At 41.9% G+C, this 20,327-nt stretch overlaps 1 protein-coding gene across 1 annotated transcript in view; it reads left to right on the top strand.

The window, feature by feature from the left end:
* LOC123984105 (carbonic anhydrase-related protein 10-like) overlaps positions 1-18,489 on the top strand; it is a 138,114-nt gene extending 119,625 nt beyond the window's left edge. The window contains exons 4-9 of the mRNA XM_046070797.1: positions 2,726-2,911; positions 3,901-3,996; positions 4,222-4,294; positions 7,589-7,743; positions 11,527-11,701; positions 16,745-18,489. Coding sequence (XP_045926753.1) covers positions 2,726-2,911; positions 3,901-3,996; positions 4,222-4,294; positions 7,589-7,743; positions 11,527-11,701; positions 16,745-16,767 — 708 coding nt within the window. The 3' untranslated portion in view covers positions 16,768-18,489. The remainder of the gene's footprint in view (positions 1-2,725; positions 2,912-3,900; positions 3,997-4,221; positions 4,295-7,588; positions 7,744-11,526; positions 11,702-16,744) is intronic.
* Positions 18,490-20,327: the final 1,838 nt, after the last annotated feature.

The raw sequence follows: 20,327 nt of genomic DNA, 5'->3' as shown, positions 1-20,327 counted from the left end.
CCTTACTTTTTAAACAACAATTTAAATGCATTCTATTGTTACTTCAATATATTCAGATTTCATTGCATAGATTCACACTTTCAATGCATAGATCCACACTTTCATTCCATAGATTCAGACTTTCATTCCATAGATTCAGACTTTCATTCCATAGATTCAGATGGACAAACTTCAGATATATGTGTGTGTGTGTGTGTGTGTGTATAGCATATACAATATATATAGTATATACAATGTAGGCTATATAATATTTTGTCTGTGTGATTAGCTCAGACCATACAGAACTTTGGGATACAGTGATGGAAGCAAAGCTACTAAAAATAATTAGTTTGTGTTGTATTTTGTGGTTACCAACCACGTCAGCACTGTAATTCTTTTGTCTTGCCTAAAACATACATTGCCTCTCGCTCTAGTTGACTTCATAAAACTTAGCATAACATAACATTAATATCGAGAGTGAACAAGTGAAGCAGAACTGTCCTCTTGTTCCATAATTAGACTGAGCCTGTCAGCTAACTAAAGCCTCCATAAAATATACAAAAAAAAGAGGTTGCTGCAAACTCTGTCACACATCACAGCACATCCTACTTTTTCCATTCTGCATTTTGTCAGAAGACAAAGCTGGTATAGTTTTATAAGTGGGCCATGATGCTGCTAGGGCTGGAGGCAAAGGGAGCATAAGGATAAAAAGGGGCTCATTACAGCACTTTGGGTGAAAGTGTCATGTAGCATATGTTACACTTAGAAATAAATAATGATAATAATAATACAAGCAACACCCACATGGTAATAGACCAAAGCGTGTTACAGTTAATCGCCAGTGCCGTTTTATTAAAAGTAGACTCTCACTGTATTTTCTCAAGTCAAGAAAAGTATTTAACCAAGTTCTTGTATTTCCAAGAAAGATAGCTACATTATAGTGTTCTGCAGTATCAAAATGTAAATTTTTCTGACTCGGGACATTTAACTGGCTATATGTAGTTTATCACTTAAATCAGTTATTAATAAATCAAATTTAAACTTCCGTATTGTCAATGGGCTCTAATCTCACTTATAAAGGAAGCACACGCCTGTTTCCTCTGTTGCTTGTATCATCCACTATTCCGCTTCTATTTGAGGACAAGGGGTCGGATTCAGCCCTGTGCGCTCTCCGGAGCCTCTCTCCGACTACAGCAAGCCCTGTGCTGAAGCCTGCCAGGCCAAGAATCGGATGATGTTGAGTAAAACCAGTCAACATCAACAATGACTGTGTTACGGAGAGAGTCACGTTAGCTCGCCAGCTAATGCCAAGCAGTTGCTAACGTTATCCGGTGCAAAGTTGTATCACTTTCCATGTTACTTCACCAAGTACTGATTTAGCCTTCAAGAAAGGATGTAACAGTAAAAAAAAAAACTGGAGCTATTTGTTTACTAGCCTATAGTGATACAGGCAGGGCAGCCAGCTAACGCTACATTAGCTTGTGTTTGCTTCGTAAAGTTTATACTTTGATACTCAGGCACAACTTCTCCACCTCTCAGTCGCTGTAACTAACGTGACCCACTTAATATACAATACTGCAACACAACAGCAACAACAACATAGAGGAAGACTCATCTACTAATGTTACAGTAAAGTTACTTACTGCGGTCTAACTGTTATAAAGTTAGGAACAATCTCATTTATAATATTCAGTTCTGATAGAAATATTACTGTAACGTTGCAGTGGGAGTTTACCTGAGTTTCCAGCATGGTGTGTAAAGCTGTCTCCCTGTCTGTCTATAGACGCTCTCACACTGCCTGTTCTTCGGGAGTATTGTGCCGATATGCGGCTCGCTGCGCTGTATGTAGCCGAAGTTAATCTGACTCTGAGCCGGGAATGTTGAAGTAACAGAGCCGCATACTGGTTTACCTGCGTTTATTTGCATGATCTCTGACTGAAAGCGGTTGTGTTTCGGATTATGCTCGCTCATGAGTTCAAGTGAGCACACACCTGGTTGGTTGCAATCTTAAAACCGCACCGCTAGCAGCCACTGGAAACTACATATTGCCCCTTTAAAAATTAAACAAGAAAGAAAATTACTGAGAGCTCTGTGAAGCTATAATTATGCACAGCATGCTTTAAACTCAGCATGCTAACATGCTCTCAATGAAAATAAACAGGCTGATGTTGATCAGGTAATGTTCACCATGTTCGTTTAGAAAAATATGTATTTAACCCTATCCCCTAAAATTTTATTCTGGAGCAAAAGTCAACCCAATTTTCATCCCTGTAGACCAGCTGCAAGACTGGCTAAATTTAAATATAAAAACTGAGTTTTTCTGTGGAGCTTGGCTTGGATCCAGCGATTGATGTGGTTGATGCTCTTGCCATGTTTACAACAGTATTGTATGTTGTCTGCTGTTGTGTCTTGAACCAGTGAAACCTTGAATCAGTGGTTATGGTTTACGTCCAAAAGAGGATCTCCACAGCAGATTCAACAGGCTTGTTGGTCAGGAGGTCACTGAAGGCAGTAGCAGACATCGCGTGCATAGCTACTAGACTTGAAGTTTTTGACTTTAGCCGGGTTCCGTCTTAAGTTGTGAAAATAAGACTTTAAAGGGAAGCACAGATTAAGAGCACAGAAGCCATCCTCACACAAGAAAAGTACCGTTAGCAAGTATAAAATTCCAGTTGTTTATTAGTGTTATTTGAGTAGTAATGAAATTATAATTGATGTCTGTTCTTCCCTGTCTGTTTCTCTGTAGATGGGAGGCACCATGTACAACACGGGGAAGCATGTGTCCCTGCGGCCAGACAAAGCCCACCTGGTGAACATCTCCGGGGGCCCGCTGGGTTACAGCTACAGGCTGGAGGAGGTCCGCCTCCATTTTGGGAGCGAGGACTCCCAGGGTTCAGAGCACCTCCTCAACGGACAGGGCTTTCCTGGAGAGGTAGGAGACAAGACAAAGATAACTGGATTGAAAACACGATATTGTGTAGGACACAACACATGTGTACACACACACACACACACACACACACACACACACACACACACACACACACACACAAAATGTATATGAACACATCTACATAAGCAACAGAGCACTGAATACTAACATGCTGATTAGATAATTGCTGATAACAGAGACACTGGCACGCTTATTATGATTAATGACTACATGATTGTTATCTCACGTAAACACACACATGCAACTGTGCATAAAACCAAAAACTGCACACACAACACAGACACAGGGTAAGTTATTTTGAAACAGTTTTCATTTGTGAGCAATCTTGTTCTCAAAGCTCATCTCAAAGCTGTCTTATCCACATAGAAATTAATTCAAACCAGTTTATCAAAATTGGAAAAGCAAGTGTTTTTGTGTCTTTGTGCAGATTCCCTGAGCTTCTCTGTCTTTACCTAGTCTGTGATCACAATATTGCAGTATTGTTCTGTAAATCCACTCTGTCCAGAGAGACACGAAGAGATGTTAAAAAGGAGGCTGTTCACTTTTTAGAAGCTTCTCCGTCTTGTTATGCAGATTGGGTTTGTGGATTAAATCTGTCAGAGATGTCCTGGAGGAAGAAGTGATCCCAGTCAGAATTCACTAGACCTTTTCCAGCCAACGGACTGTAACTAAAGGATGAGGCAAATTTGATGAAGTCTATTAATAAACAGAATCTAGAAAACAGTCCAGCTGGGCTGAACACTGTGGGTATACCGTTCCAGAAAACAGTGGCGTTGTCTCCATGAATAAGTGGGGAACTGACCCAGACCTGACGTGCATACATTAATTTTCCAAAAAGATATCTGAACAACAGGGACTCGTGCACAACCAGAGCCCAAATAGAATTAGACCTAACTGGGATTTTTTTTTTTGCACATTTCCAAACCATAATTCAACCTGTAAAGTAATGCTTTGTGTCTCTCTTTCAGGTCCAGCTGATCCATTATAACCAGGATCTGTACGCCAACTACACTGAGGCAGCTAAGAGCCCCCATGGCATCGCTGTGGTCTCCATCTTCATTAAGGTCAGCATGTCCTTTTGGGAAACACAATGAAGAACCAATTGGAAGGTTTGATGAACTCACTCATAACATGCACAACTTCTCAGCTGCAAGGACAAGTACAGGAAAAGAACTTCTCTGTTTCAGTCCTTAGGCCACTACACGTGTTTTATTGCGTGTGTGCGTATGTGTGCTGTACTGTGCTTTGTGATGAATATTTGATCCCCCTCTGTCTTTGTCATCCCTCAGCTCTCTGAAAACTCCAACGCCTTCCTCAACCGCATGCTCAATAGAGACACCATCACCAGAATCAACTACAGACGTAAGACACACAGACTCTCTCTCTTTCTCACAATCATACACACGCACTGCATTCACCTGTGTTTTCTCCCTAGACAAGCAAATTCTACTTAAAGCATCTACAGGCCTGCATCTTGTTCTGCTGTAAATAACTTATTACACTTCCCCATAATATGCTGATTATAGAAAACTCTTTGGTCTGACCAGCGTCCTTTCTTCTCCGTCCAAAAAGCCCTTGGTGTCAGACTGGGTCCTCATTGGCTGTCACACATCTCTATATACAATAAATTCTCATTACTGTTTTTTCTTTCATCTCTGTGCACTGTACACGTCTATATTCTTCCTTATGCGCTCTCTGAATGATTTGAATTCTGTTGCACTTCATGATGAATCACAAATTTCATCATTGTCCTCCATCAAAGGAGGTTATGTTTTCAGTCCCAAATGTTTGTGTGTCTGCAGGGTATCTCAAAACCGTGTTGACATATTTGAATTTTAGCAAAGTGGTGGAAAGTTAGACCGTGACTTGTTATGGCTTATGACTTGGTACCGCAATTTAGAAAAGACAGCCTGTGATCAATCCTCTTTCACGGTTAAAGTAGTGGGGAAGTGGAATTCCGTACCCACAAACATTGGAAATCAGGAGTTTTGCCTTGTTTAAAGCCAGCTTAGAGCTTTGGCTAAAGTCAGCATAACTGTGTCACCACCAATGTTTGGATTGTATTTCTTGGATGTATTATACTGATTTGATCATCTTAGGCCTAGTCCACACATAAACGGGCATTTTTATACATGTCTACATGAAAACGCAAAAACATGCTATCAAGCGCTGTTAAGAGCATGCCAAACCAACAGGCGATGATATAACCCTAACCGTAATGCCATGTTGGCCAATCGGAGCCTAATATAATCGTAAATAAAGCAGGCAGTTGCGCGCACTCTGACGTCGCAAGGCAAAAACTCAGGACAACACTGCAACTGGAGTTTCCTAAAATCTTCACCCTGGCAGGAGTTTTCAAAAAGGACCGGTTTCAGTGACCTGATCCTACGTTTCTGTGTGGACGAACGGCCAAGCCATGTAGTAGAAGTTACGGTTTTGAAAATACCCGTGTACGTGTGGACAGGGGTTTGTGGTTGTTTTGATTGTTTTTATTGTTTTGTCTACCTGACCATGGACAACAGATGCAAGCTGCTAGCTAACTCTGGTGCACTTCCTTTTAATTGTGCACTGTCCCAACAAAAATATACGAAATGAAAAATTATCAGGTGAGTCAGTTTTAGAGAGGATGTGATGCAGGCTTGGATACGTGACTTTCTTTAAATATCTCTTTATAGATTCTTACAGTTTAACAATTTAAGTAAAGTTTCTTTGTATAATGTAACCTAATATGAACCACAAGGCCCTTTTTTAATCATGTATAATTGGTAGGCCACTCGATCTGTGTGGAAGTCTCCACCTGCTATATATATTGGTTCATGTAGGTGCAGTAATGCAAGGGTCACATCACTGGTCTCACAGCTCTGACACAGCTGAGCCAATCAGAGTGGAGTATGGCAGCAACATCTCAACAACTAGACGGGGCTTCACCAGGAAATCATGTTGTTGTTGTTGTCTGGAGAGTGCAGAGCGGCACGACGTGAACACACGGCGCCACAAATCAGTTAATTAGTGCAATGATGGCAGAAATAAATAAAATAATGTTTTAGACGCTGTTTTAGTTATAATTCTACTCTACTATTCTACTGTATTTCATGTTGTAAATGGTTACATCATATCTTCGTAATGTATTTCAAGAATAAAACATGAGGCGCTGATTTAAAGTTGGAAAGAAGACTGTGGATAAATTAACAGGATTAATGAGCCCCAGTAATCTGGTGTCTCTTGCATAAACAGCAGAATACCGAGTTATAACAGACCAGCCTGATGTCTGTGTGTGTGGTTACTTTGTTGCAAGGTGGTGTCATTTTCACGTGATTTAAAGAAGTAAACATAGCACGCTGACACGGCAGATTATCGACATAACTGCAGCCAAAGCCAATTTCAAGTCGTTGCACCGCCACAAAAATAGGGCCCTTAGGGTCTACAGCCATGCTAGCAGCTCTGTGAGGTTGCACAGCGGTGCTTTTAGCTAAATGCTAACATCAGCATGCTCACAATGACAATGCTAACATGCTGATCTTTGTTTAGCATGTTGACATTTGATAATTAGCACTAAACACAACGTTTAGCTGAGGCTGATGGGAATGTCATCATAAACCAAAGTATTGGACAATTTGAAATTTTGGCCAGATGATGGCACTAGATGAAAGGTCAGGGGATCCCCAAAGGTAAAACAATTCATCATGGATGTCTCTACAAAATGTCATGGCAATGCATCTAAAATAGTTTTTTTCTGAATAATTTCAGTCTGAGGTGGACCGAATGACTGACAGACCGACACTGCCATCTCTAGAGCCACATCGCTAGTATCGCTAAAAACGTTTGAGGTCTTAAACTTAACACACTAATTTCTTCTTTCTCTTGTGGACAGTTCATTCTCGATAATGGGAGATCTGTGGTAGCTGTGCTCTACATACTACAACACTACACATCACCCCTCACACACATACACACACACACACACACACACACCAGTGGTTTCCTTTAGCAAGAATGCATTCTTAATTTGATAATAAATACAAAAAATCAGTGCTACGTTGCCAAGATCTGTTTTCCAACCTCTGTTGCAAAGATGTACGGCCCTCTGGAGAATTCCTTCCTGTTAATGGGGCTAAACATAGCAGAAGCACAACGACACACACACACACACAGAAACTTGTTTTTGTCACTTAGGAGGATATTGCGTTGACTTATAAATTCTCTGGAGACGCACACTAACCTAAACCAAGAAGCAAGCCCTAACCTTAAAACTGAACGGTTTAGCCAGTGGGAACTAGCAGTTTGTCCGTAAATGGGAGGTGAGGCCCTGTTATGTGACTGCGGGAACAGAGTTTTGGCCCTAATTAATACAAGAGCACACACTCTCTCTGTGCTCCAACATGTTTATGTTTTTTTCTCAGGCAAATCTTTCCTTTTAATTGGTCCAAACATTATAGATTCATAACCTGATGAAGTGTTTTACATAAACCACACACACACACACACACACACACACACACACACACACACACACACACGCACGCAGTAGTATTCGTCTCTCTTTTCCTTTGACAGTGTGTTCCTGTTAATGGGTCTGACCATAACACACTTTCACACAACACACTGCATCACCTTAACACTCTCTCCTTCTCGCCTTCTATTTCTTCTTCTCTCTAGATGATGCTTTCTTGTTGATGGGGCTGAACATAGCAGACCTTTACCCTGACACTACACGTTACATCACCTATGAGGGCTCCATCACCATCCCTCCCTGCTATGAAACGTCCACGTGGATACTAATCAACAAGCCTGTCTACGTGACACAGATGCAGGTACGTGAGTGGAGAATAAGTAAAAGTGATATGGGGAAAACAACACACATTCTGTTGATTGGGACAGAAATGTAATAACCTATATCCTCTCCTGCACAGGGTGCAAACAGCTTTGAATTGCAAATTAGGACTTCATAACCTGTAACAGAAAGCATCTACCTTTCCCAAAGTGGTTTAGAGAAAAGTGGCTGTTGTAACGGTAATGTAATGAAATGCAGTGAATACAGAGCACACAGAACCATCCAGATGTTAAGTTGCATCCTCTTTTTCCTGTCAGACAGTCTCAAGATAAAAAAACACACAGTTCAATTTCCTCATCTGTATCTTTTAAACCGTAAGAACGGGGTCGATTTAGTGGGTGACTGAGTAAAGAAACATCATCATCTGCAAGCAGTCACAGTGACACAACTGGTAATCTACACTTCATGCCGTTGCTGGGTTCCGACCAGAGAGCCTTTTTGTGTCACTGAAGAGCAGCTGGATAGATCAGATTCACACCCCAGCTGTTCAAATCAAGCAGCTCAACGTCAGAGTGCAACACATTACGGCGTAGCTCCGCAATCACCTGCATGCATCAATGTAATCAATTCCCACAAACCATCTGCTGTGCACTCCTATACTCCTGTACTATCCTTTGTTCTCACTTATCTGTCAACCAACTGGGATCTCTCTTTCTTCTTCCTTCCATTTTCTTGCGTTGTCTTTCATCCCTCTTTTACTAGTCTGTTTTGTTCCGGGGTTTTTTTTATATTATAATTTTTGCTTCTCCATCTTACTTTCTTGGCCTTTTACCCGTTCCCTGTACATACCTTCATCCCTCTTTCATTCTTCCTTCTACACCAACCCATTCTCACCCCTGACTCGTCACATATGGATGCGTGGTCAAGACCCATCGGCGTCAGTTTGTGACGCACTGGGGAGCCCTGTAGCGTCAGTTTTAGACGGTAAAGGCAGGTATGTGATATTTAACAGAAATGACTGAGTAAGGAGGTGGTTGTGGTGGATGGAGGGCCAGAATTCTGACTGAATCAGGAGAGCGGTGTTGGTGTCCTGTGTAAAACAAAAAGTCAATATTTAAATATTTTTATTTAAGTTAGGCAAGTTATGTAAATTGTATAAGTTACGCAAGTGACGTAAGTTAGCTTATGTGTTAACTGACCTACGTAGTTATTTTAACCCAAACCATGATCTTTTCCTAACCTAAGCAAGTACTTTTTGTGCCTAAACCTAACCAAACTGCAACGTTTCACGCTAGCGTTTTATTTTGAAAGTATAACCGGACCTTGCATATTTTTTGTTGCTAATTTTACCGGACATTGTATCTTTGTTGTTGCTAAGCGTTGTTAACTTGACCATGGAGCCATAGACGTCTAAAAATTACGCTAAAGGGGTACCCAGGGCGTTTAAAAAGCAACGACAAAGGGCCTTGACCAAGCGTCCATATGTGACGAGTCGGGAGTCAGAATGTATTGTCTACACCGACTTAAGTGATATATACAGCTTTCATTTGTTAAAGCGGAACTCTACCAATTGTTCAAGCATGTTTACAGGTCTTGTGAAGTCTGACAAATTGCCTCAAGTGATGAAACCTGAGTCAGCGTCGGGTTTTGACAAGCAAAACAAAAGAAAACGTCGGTAGCGCTGGTTCTTCTGCATCGATTTTAGTAGATTTTGTAACTGTGAGAGTGCAATGCTAAATCTGTGGAGTAATCTTTTAACCCTTAGATGCTAGTTTAAAAAAAGACATGTCGGAATCAGTAGTATTTTGTTAATACTAATTATATGCTCTCATCATCTTTTGGCAAAAATCAAACAAGAAACATTTGCATTTCAGACTTCCTGTGTACGTGGTCATTGCACACTGGTAGCCTATATTGCGTTTTACACAATAGTTTACTTAATATTCAACATTAACTTGGGCAGATGAGACATTCTTTTCACTTGGCCCTGTATTCTTTACTCCTGTGGCAACACCACACCTCCTTGTTGCTTCAGTGATCTGGGTTGACAGTCAGCTTTCTCAGATGTGGTCTGCTGTGATCATTAAGTGATACCAGCTCGGAACATCACAGAGCTGTCTTTCTCAGAAACATTCTTCCCATCCAATCAAAATGTGGCAGAAGCAACTCTGACAGAGCCAGCTAACATTAGCTAACAACCCGCTTACCTATTTGAAGGTGGCCTTCTGGGTAAACGTGTAGTCTGGCGGGTTTGTTATGGGAAAGTAAATCTCTCCTGTGTGTGTGTGTGTGTGTGTGTGTGTGTGTGTGTGTGTAGAAGTACCAGCATGTGCCACAGCCGTAGTAAAATTAAGCTACAGTAGTCAACAGAAAGTGGTTCAGAAAAGCTTAAGTTTCCAGTAGAGTAATTGTTAAAAGGGCCGTTAAGTGTGTTCGCTTTTTTAAGCAACTTTACAACATCTCACAACCCTTCTACATAGCAGAATTGCCTGGACTCTAATAGCTAGTTACCAACTATGAGCCACACTAAATCAAACTGAATTTGCCTACAAAACCTAAAGGTCTCCCAGCTATTGTTTGGAGCTGCAAAGCTGGCAACGTAACTGTAGGTGTAGATGTTAGTTTCAGTCCCTGTGTACTGTTGATTCAGAATTACTTTGACACTGTTGTTACTCTAGCTAACAGGCACTGTTTGTGATTTGTATGGACAGCATCTCAAGCACTAGGACAGTTTGCAGCTGAATGTAAAGTAGCTGCAATCAGAGTAGGCAACTCAGAGTCTCAAGCCATGGTACTCTGCATGACAACGGTGCACCCCCTTCAGGTTGGGAATGAGTTGTTGCCCCAAGTCAAGGGGTATGCCCAGGGTATGGCTCACAGGTGAGGGTAAGAGTGAGATCCACAGGCCGATCGGTGCAGCATCTGCTGAAATGTTGGCGTTGTGTAGGGAATTCATGAGCAAAGGTTTAAAGCTGGGGTAGGCAATATTGGAGAACCAGCAAGAGACAGCTAGATTTTGAAAGTATCCAACAATCCATGGTTGTTCATCCACAGTGTGTGCATGGGCAGAGTGAGTTAGGTAGATGATTGGCTGTGCTTTTTACAGTCCTGTGACAATCACAGATAACGGATTTCTTTTCATTTTGTTAGAGGATCCAAATTTTTGATTGCTGTCGGGATCTAAAGTAAATTTTCACAAATACAACAAAAAATGCTTCTGAAATAAATTGCCTACCCCAGCTTTAATAGCAAATGCTAACGGAAGTTTCAACATGTTAGCATAACTAGCTTTCAGCCCCGTTCACACCAGCCTCTGTGGAAGCTTGGTCTGAATTTTCTGAAATTTTTAGGCTAACGTTAGCAGCTCTCCCTCGCTCCTTATTGGATTTGGGGAAGTTTAGACTCCAGCAACCACAGCCAAACGCCAAGGATAGCATACAGGTAGCCAAAAACATTTTCTCTTGTAACTTTAAAAGTGAAACATAAAATCAGCATATGTCTAACCTGTGTTTTGCTGAGCTAAATAGGATGTCAGAATTGGCCGAGTGACAGACAGATTTAGGACCCAAATGCAAGACACTGGAGAGTGCTAGTACAGTTTGTCAGGTTTATTGCAAGTAAAGGCAAAAACTCACTCTTACAGGCAGAAGTGGCAGGCAAGTCAAAGTCAAAACTAAGGCAGTTGCCTCTTGACCTAAACGAACTGAGCTGAATCAAATTGTTTATGTCAATGTGAATTCAACCGCACAAGCTTAACTCAAATAAATTCTAACAATCTCAGCCTCCACCCATTCTTCTTTCCACCCCACTTGTCATCCACCAGATGCACTCCCTGCGCCTTCTCAGCCAGAACGAGCCCTACAAGATCTTCATGAGTATGAGCGACAACACCCGGCCCACCCAGCCACTGCTGCAGCGTTGCATCCGAACCAATATCAACTTCAGCAAGCAGGGCCGCGACTGCCCCAACAACCGTGCCCTCCGCCCACAGTACAGAGGTAATATGGAGGAGGAGAGGGGGAGCCAGAGGGAGAATAGTGGGGGGTAGCGGTGTTGTTTATGCATGAATAAATAAAATATTATATTCTGCCAGCAATGAATGCCAAGTATGATTTTGCTTCTATTTTTTTTCTTTTCTACGCTGTCTGTCCCTTTAAAGCTAATTAGAGCAGTTTTTACATGCTAGTGCCAAGACTGGATATATTTTTAAGTCAGTTTTGCCAAACCTCTCAGGCTCATGGACCCCATCCACTTCCTTATAAACAACCAGGAACATTTTCATAAACCCAGTGGAGTTAATGAATCACAGTTAACAATCAGTGTCAGTCATGTTTTGCAAATGTTTTCTTCTATCTCATTTACGTTTTGAAAGTTACACTCAAGAAAACCATTAACAGCGTGTTAATGGCTCCTCAGCAAGCAGCTGCATTAGGAGGGGTGTGTTGCTATAGGTACCACTAAGACAATGAAATGCTCTGCAGACACAGATTGAAGCAACATAGTTTTTTAATTAGACAAATGTTCAGAATTTACAAAAGAAATGTTGCAAATTTGGTGAAAGCAGCACAGGGATGGCCAGTTTGAATAATAGATCCATGAAATCTGCACATTAGTTTATAGTATGTTAGTACTGCATATTACAACTTGGGACAATTAAAAGTTTAGGTTTATTATTCAATGTGAATATGTTTGAACCATATGAAATGTGCCCATTCAATCATTTTAATTTCACAAAGCCACCCATTTCGGCGATCTAGTTCTTTCAGTCATGACCCAGCCTTCATGACCATGGGTGAGAGTAGGAGCAAAAATTGACCGGTAGGTCAAGAGCTTTGCCTTCCAGCTCAGCTTTTTTTTTGTCACAGCTGTGCGGTAGAGCAAATGCAGTACCGCCTCCGCTGCTCCGATCCTCCGGCCAATCTCCGGCTTCATTGTCCCTTTACTCACTGACAAGTTACTTGAACTCCCTCAGTGTGCACTTTATTTGTTTCCCGCTGAGAACTACAACCTCAGACTTCGAGGTGCTAATCCCCATCCCAGTTGCTTCACACCATACTCCCCAGCACCTGCCACAATATCCCCAGATCCACAAAACACATGCCGACCGGTTGGGCAAACTCCTAGCATACCTCCAGGAATCTTGCGAAAGTGAAGAGCTGGTCCGTTGTTCCACAACCAGGACGCAATCCGAATTGTTCCTCTTCAATCCGAGGTTCACATATCAGCTGAAACCCTCCTCTCCAGCACCTTGGAGTAGACTTTACCAGTGAGGCTGAGAAGTTTGATACCCCTGTAAATGGCACGCACTCTCTGGTCCCCCTTTTTGAACAGGGGAACCACCTCCCCGGTTTGCCACTCCTTGGGCACTGTACCTGACTTCCACGCAATGTCAGGTTTAAAAACCCACTTGTGTGTAAATTCTTTGTAACTACAAGTATACAATTAAAAAAGTAAGTATGTAAAACAGTGAGCAAATGCAGGAAATGAGCAGAAACCTCAATCGTTAAACTTGACATTTCATGTCGCTACTCACTGCCATCAGAACACAAGAGGGCCATTGCATAATTTTCAAAATGATATCAGTCCCTTTAAATGTGATAATTGTGGACAAGATAAATTAAATATAATTATTATTATAAATAGATATTTATGTGTAATCCTGATTTTGAAATAGGTTTCGGTCAGTAGTGAGCGACTGGTAGAAGTACAGAAATCCAGCTGATCATTAAAGCTCCCTGGAGCAGGGAAGGAAGGTTGACTGAGCATGGCTCTATGTCAGCAGTGTCTTGACAATGGGAAAATAGAGAATGAAACAGAGAGGGAGATCTGCTGTGAGCACAAGAAGGGTGAGACACATATGAAAATAAATAGATGCTTATGTGTGGGAGTGTATTGTCTCTTTGTACAGGTTTAAATCTGGGAATGTGTAGGTGAGCTGGTTGGCGTTAAAGAAAGTTGGTACATCACACACACACACACACACACACCAAACGTGGAAGCATTACGCAGAGTGTGTGGGAGTCATCATATCCTCTCAGTGCTCTGTGCTCTCCAAATATCTTTGTTATCGATCCGGCCGAGCTCAGCGTGCTCTCCACAACATCAAATGGATTCCGCAGCCTCTGCTTCCCTTTGATAATGGCTTGTTACAATACAGAGCCCCAACAGGAGTTTCTGTATTCACGGTCAAAGAGCAGAGAGAACACAGTTTCGTAGAGATGTCTGAGCCAACACTATTAGACTTTATGAAACAAAAGACAAAGAGCAGAAAATGTAGACAGACAGAGAACAAACACAGGCTGTACAGTCCTGCAGGACACTTGCAGCAATAACATGTGGAACTAATTAAAGGTTAGCTGAACAAGACTTTGATGTAAAAATAGTTAAGATAAGATATAACTTTATTAATCCCCCGTAGGGGAAATTTCGGTTGATATAGCAGCACAAAGGAACATAAAAGAACTGATGCAGTATTGTAGAAGTGTTAACACACTATTTACACTATACAATCAATAATAAGTATTTACAACCAGATAAATGTTTGAAATTAAATTAAGTCAGGAATAGTCTCTCAGTTCGGTGCTGTGGTGTTGTGGAACCTGATGGCTGCGGCACAAATGAGCCTCCAAAGGTGCTTAGAGGCTCAGGGCTGGATGAGTCTGTGGCTGAAGGAGCTCCTGAGCTGCCTCAGCTCAGCGCTGAGAGGATGAGAGGGGTTGTCCATGATGGTTTTCAGCTTCCCTCTCATCCTCCTCTCAGTCACTACCTCCACACTGTCCAGCTCCATCCCCACCACAGAGCTGGTCTTCCTCACCAGCTTGCCCAGTTTGATGGCGCCACAATTCCCGATGCCACCTCCCCAGCACACCACAGTGAAGAAGATGACACTGGCCACTACAGACTGCAAGAACATCCGTGGCAGCCTGGTGCACATATTAAAGGACCTGAGCCTCCTCAGAAAGAACAGCCTGTTCTGTCCTTTCCTGTAGAGGGCCCTGGTGCTGTCTGTTCAGTCCAGTTTATTGTTGAGGTGCACCCCCAGAAACTCGTAGGTGTCCACCATCTCCTGATCCACCTGCATCACTGAGAGCTTCTCAGCAAGCCCGAGAGGCTGGACTGTGTGAAAAGTACTGGAGAAGTCGAAGAACATGATCCTCACAGAGCTGTGTGGCTTCTCCAAGTGGGTGTAAGCTCTGTGAAGCAAGGGGCTGATGGCGTCGTCCATGCTGATGTCAGCCTGGTACGCAAACTGCAGTGGGTCCAGGCAGTTGCGTACCAGGGGCCTGAGGTGCTGCAGAACCAGGCCGTCGAAAGTCTTCATTACATGTGACGTTAGTGCCTCAGGCCTGAAGTTGGAGAGGTCGCTGGAACGTCCCTTATGGGGACGGGGACAATGCAGGATGTCTTCCAGATCTTCTGGACCTTCTTCAACCTCAGCGAGAGGTCAAAAAGATGCTGGAACTCTCCCGCCAGCTGCTCTTGTTCAGAAATGTTCAGTTTTATCACAGGTTCTGGCTATAGCAGCATTCTAAAGTAAATGTGTTAGATTGGGGAGAGGACATAATATTAGGCAACATGACTGTATCTCTGATGTTAGCCACTGGTCATTAGCAAATGTAGATAATAGCTCAGTACTTACAGACATAGAAAACATATTCCAAAACAATTGGAACTATCATAGAGCTACAGCTAGGCTAATGGCAGTTGTACTTGCATGGAGTTGCACATTTCGTCTTGGTCACAAATGTAACATTACAAAGACTGTTTAGCACTCAGTTGTTCTACATTATGCCTAGGGTTAATTGGGACCTTCTGCATTGTAAACACTGCAGACACAAAAAAAATAACTAAATAGCTAAACATAGCTCTGAGCTGTATTGGCAGTTCAGTTGCTAGCCCTCACGTGCAGGCAAAGCAGGCGAACATTACTGCATTCTCACTGGAAGTGATGACGGCAGGTGATGAAACACCAGCCCAGAGAGCTGAGATAACTCTGAAATAAAACGGTGACTGATCTAGAGCCAAAATTGGGAAGCACCCAGGTACAGAGAAGTGAAGTGAGAGAAGGAGAGAAGGTGCACGGAGACAGCAGAGAGACACTCGCTGCCAATGAGAGGATCCCTGGTGGGAAATAAACAAATGGATTCCTCTATTGGCTAGAGTTATTTTCAATATCTCTCTTGCTCCTTCACAGACTTATTCACTCTGAATTTCTCCTCTTTCTCATTCAGTTTATTCTTCTCTTACTCACTGCCATTGATTTCCACTCTGTACCTCCAGTCCCTCTACTTGTGTCTTGTTTTCTCTATTAGTTACATTGTTTGCAGCAGGGTCTTTGACACACAACGAATCCCTCATCTGTTGCTCTTCTTCAGGTTTCTTCTGTTTTTTCCATATCTGAGTCAGGGTCTGATGTCAGAGCTTGCCGTATGCTGTACAGATTCCAAAAGGCCCTTCAGGGGAATAAAACGGACTTGACTTAACTTACAGACATCTAACAGCATCTTTGGAAAGCAGCTGCCAACATCAAACTTGAAAAGAGAAATTCCAATTCCTGGACCATCTCCATACAACTTTAATTCTATACAGCGTGTACTACATACTAATCCTCAGTGTTCCATTTTAGCTGTTAGTAGACGAAACAATTACACAGTTTACACAACTGCCAATTAAATTTCATGAAGAGAAAGGAACGGTTTTTAATGCATTGCATTTTGGGAATATAGTGTCGATCAGCACACTCAAAAATGGATGGTGTGTAGCCTGTACATAATTTCATAATCATCACTTTCCTACTGTGAACACACTGCATACTCATAACCTGCTTAGAGTTAGTAAAGAGTATGGAAGTGGGACACCGTTTTAGTCTTTTTTCTCCTTTACCTTTGTCTCTCATTACCCTTTCTCATGCACACATTCTGTTTCTCACTTTGTCTGTCTCTTCACCACTTTTGAAACCTGAGGCACCCCTTTGTTCTGTTTTATTCCACACTGCTTATTCTTTCTGTACTAATTATCCCCTCTTCTCTTCTCTTCCTCAGTGAATCAGTGGCTCCTGAAGTAGAAGATAAAAAAGATGTCAAGCAGCAGCGCCCCGAGAGGAGAGGCAGGATTCATTCAAGTCTATTTCACACTGCCAAATCCAGCTGAAGAATCCAGAGACCGCCTGAGCCTGCCGATTGATCTGAACTGAATGGACATCTTAACTAAACTGATCTCAGCTAAACTTGACTGAACAAACTCCAAACACTCTGCTGTGTTGGCCTCCTACATATCTACAATTTAATCCCAACACATGGGCCAGCACAGCAAGGGTACAGACCTGACTTTGAGTCCAAAGTGTGAAATTGATCATAAGGACTCTGATGTCTACACTGTACTGTGGGTTTATTCGTTGTATTAACTAACAAAGACTGGAGATATAAAGACTCTGATGTTATCTAAAGACGACGGGTGTGATCGTCGCTGGTCCACATTCATATTCTGGCTACAGAAGGCGGTTATGAAAATGATCATCCACTGACTGGAGGAATTCTTACATTTCCATTGATGGTCTGAACCCCCGGCAACAAAGAAACACTCAGCTGTGGTATGATGAGAGATGTAAAAATCTGCTGCTTCTGCTATCAAATAGTAACTAAAGAAGGTAATTTACAAAGAGAATGTGAAATGTGTGAATTAGGTTACATAGCTGAAGGGGGAGAAACAGAAGGAGGGACTGCAACTCTGACATTTTACAGACCTGAACAGATGGAGTCACTGGAGACTGGAAAGGGATAGGTCACTCATTTTGCATGATTTTACAGTAGTCCACTTGTCTTTAAGGTATCCTATTAGAAGGTGGTGACAGAATTCAGCTTGCATCAGGTCCCTGCTTTGCACAGCGACATAAAGTGCAACCACAACAGCTAACACTCACTAAAATGTTCAGTCAAAATTGTTTAAAGGACTAATTCTACAAAGCCACCCCCCCCTCCCCAGCAGTGATTGTCCAAACATAGCTTAGTAACCACAACTAGGCACAGCAGGCCTGCAAAGCCTTCCTAAAATTATTTTGATGATTAAAACTTCTGTTGAAAGACAATTGTTGATCCTGTAAAGTCATGAATTAGAATTGTGCTCAAAGCAACCATGCAATTTCTAAATGTAAAAAATCAGCTTGTCTGAAGTATTACAGATGCCCTGTGGAGTTTTCTTGTAAACGAAGGTTATCTATACATTCAGTGTTTTTGACCCTTGATGTCTAATAAACGTGTTGAGTGCCGATTTTTAAAAATATTTTAAAACCTGCATTGTTTACATCCATGCTTGCTTGTTCTTCACTGCCTTTCCTGGCAGATTGCTGTGTTTCATGGTGCATCCATTGGCAGAAATGTGTAGCGCTTCATGCGCTTGCTCATCCTCGGGGACACACTCATAAAAGAAATACTCATAGTGCTATTAGTGGTCACAAACTCCACAGGGTACCTGTCACTAACAGCAGCTGTTCACAGTATAGGTCTTCACAGGTCCGTGCGCCACGGGATAAGAGCTGATGGAGAGTCTGTTTGGATTCATTCAGGTATGAGACACAGAGTCCCTGAATGTAATCTGAACCTGGGCTGACTTGGGTTTCTAGTGAGGTCTCAGTTACTTGGAAATGAGTGGACCAGTGAAGACCTCCAGTACACAGTGAACCTGTGGAATTTCAAAGTGACACTTGTGTAAAATGGGTGACCTACAGTATATGTATCTTATGGATGGACATCGTGGATCAACACCAACACAACACTGGTCATTAGCTTGTTTTTTGTTTGTTTGCTGTGATGTAGTATCTCATGAAGGGAACAAAGCTGGGTCTTTCTCTTTGTTTGATTTTCAAAATGTAACTAATAAATAGATGGAACTGTAATGAGGGTGATCGTATGTTGCCTGGAGTAAAACGCATGATACACTTTGAGTGGTACTGTAGATAGAGTTTCGATTACCTGGATGTCCTTGGAAATTCATACCTTTTTGGTCAAAAATTTATGCTCTGTCATTGTATGCTGAAGATTTTGAACAAGAAGTGGCAACAACTCAAGAAATCTCATCAAAAAAAGAATATAACTGCGAATACTTTGGTAAAACTAGTGACAGCTACATTTTAAAATGTATTTGGTAATGTTGAAATTGTAGCTTTTATATAATCTCTGCAGGTCTGTCTTCTGTTACACCACATCTGTGGAGTATCTTTGTAAATATACCTGTAGTAAACAGCTAAAGATGTGGCAAATGGAAGCTAAACTGGATCATGAGCATTAGCAGTGATAGCCTTTAGAGCTAAACAGAAAATGTAAGCAAGAAGTGAACTTTCACATGAATAATTAGCCTACCAACACCTGGCTAGCGTTGCAATATGAAGTACTTACTAATCTGGTTATTTAATTGGCGTCAAATGAGGTTTAACATTTACACAGTTTCTCTTGGCTGGTCCTCAGTATTAAAGACACATTAGGCATGGAATGTGCTAATGCCAAGTTCAACAACTTAACTTGCAAAATAAATAGTAAAGTAACATAAAAATGATAAAACTTACAGGTTCCAAATTTGAAGTTTGATCGATCCTTCCTTGAGCTTCAGTTTTTTTTTTCCAGAGCAAATCCTGGCATCTACTGGTGTTTTCCAGTTATTGTGGGGACATTTCCATCAAAATAAAGTTAATCCTCTGTATTCATTTCATTTCCTTGTATGGTGGGAGTAGATGAAGACTTTTGTGTTGGTTCTTGCATACAAACAACAGAGAAATTGCTGTTCTTCTTTGCTTGCTTCTACATCTTTGTGTTACCAGGGTCTTGCGTTAGCAAGGAAATAATGCCAGACGGCAAGGAACATTCACTCTGTATTCACTATTCACTCTTCATTCTCTTCCACTCTGAGTGGGGCAATGGCCCCTTGCACCCCCTAGTTCCAAAGCCCAATGCCAGCACCCTGTGGGCAGCTCGCTGCCATCAGTGTTTTTAGTGTGTCCATGAATGAGTTGCAAAAACCTTGAAAGGCAGTTTGGATAAACTACTTTTATGCACTACATAAATGTAGCCATTTAGAGCAGTGGTCGGCAATAGGCGGCCTGCAGGCCAGAGCTGGACCACCAGCAATAATATCTGACCCTGACCTTACTTGCTAAGAGTTAGATGAGAAGATTGATCAATCAATCTTTATTTATATAGCACTTTTCATACAAATACATGTAACACAAAGTGCATCACGCTACAGAGCCATTTAAAAACAATAGTTTAAAAGCAACAATAATGTAATAGTATCACCCCATGTCACGCCCCTCAGCCCAACCCTCCAAACACTAAACACGAAACACTAAAACCCCGGGACCCCAGAAGAAAAAGCCCTAGAGAAGGAGCCCAAGATCCCAAAGCCCCAGCACCAAAGGATGGCCAGAACGAACCCCCCCCCACCCATCCCCCCAAATGTTCATCCGCTGTCCGCTGAGAACTGAAACGATGGGTCACTTGCACCCATTCCACGCACATAGCATGAAACTCAAATTTGCTATGGGGAAACACAAGAAGCAGAGAATTGTATTAAAATAAAATAAAAATACCACTCTTAAGTCTGTATGGTAAATATGAAGCTACTGTATAACCCATG

The sequence above is a fragment of the Micropterus dolomieu genome, linkage group LG02 (assembly GCF_021292245.1).
Source record: "Micropterus dolomieu isolate WLL.071019.BEF.003 ecotype Adirondacks linkage group LG02, ASM2129224v1, whole genome shotgun sequence".
Taxonomy (NCBI): Eukaryota; Metazoa; Chordata; class Actinopteri; order Centrarchiformes; family Centrarchidae; genus Micropterus; species Micropterus dolomieu.
The sequence above is the reverse complement of the archived record's forward strand: the minus strand, read 5'-3'. Positions and strand labels throughout refer to the sequence as shown.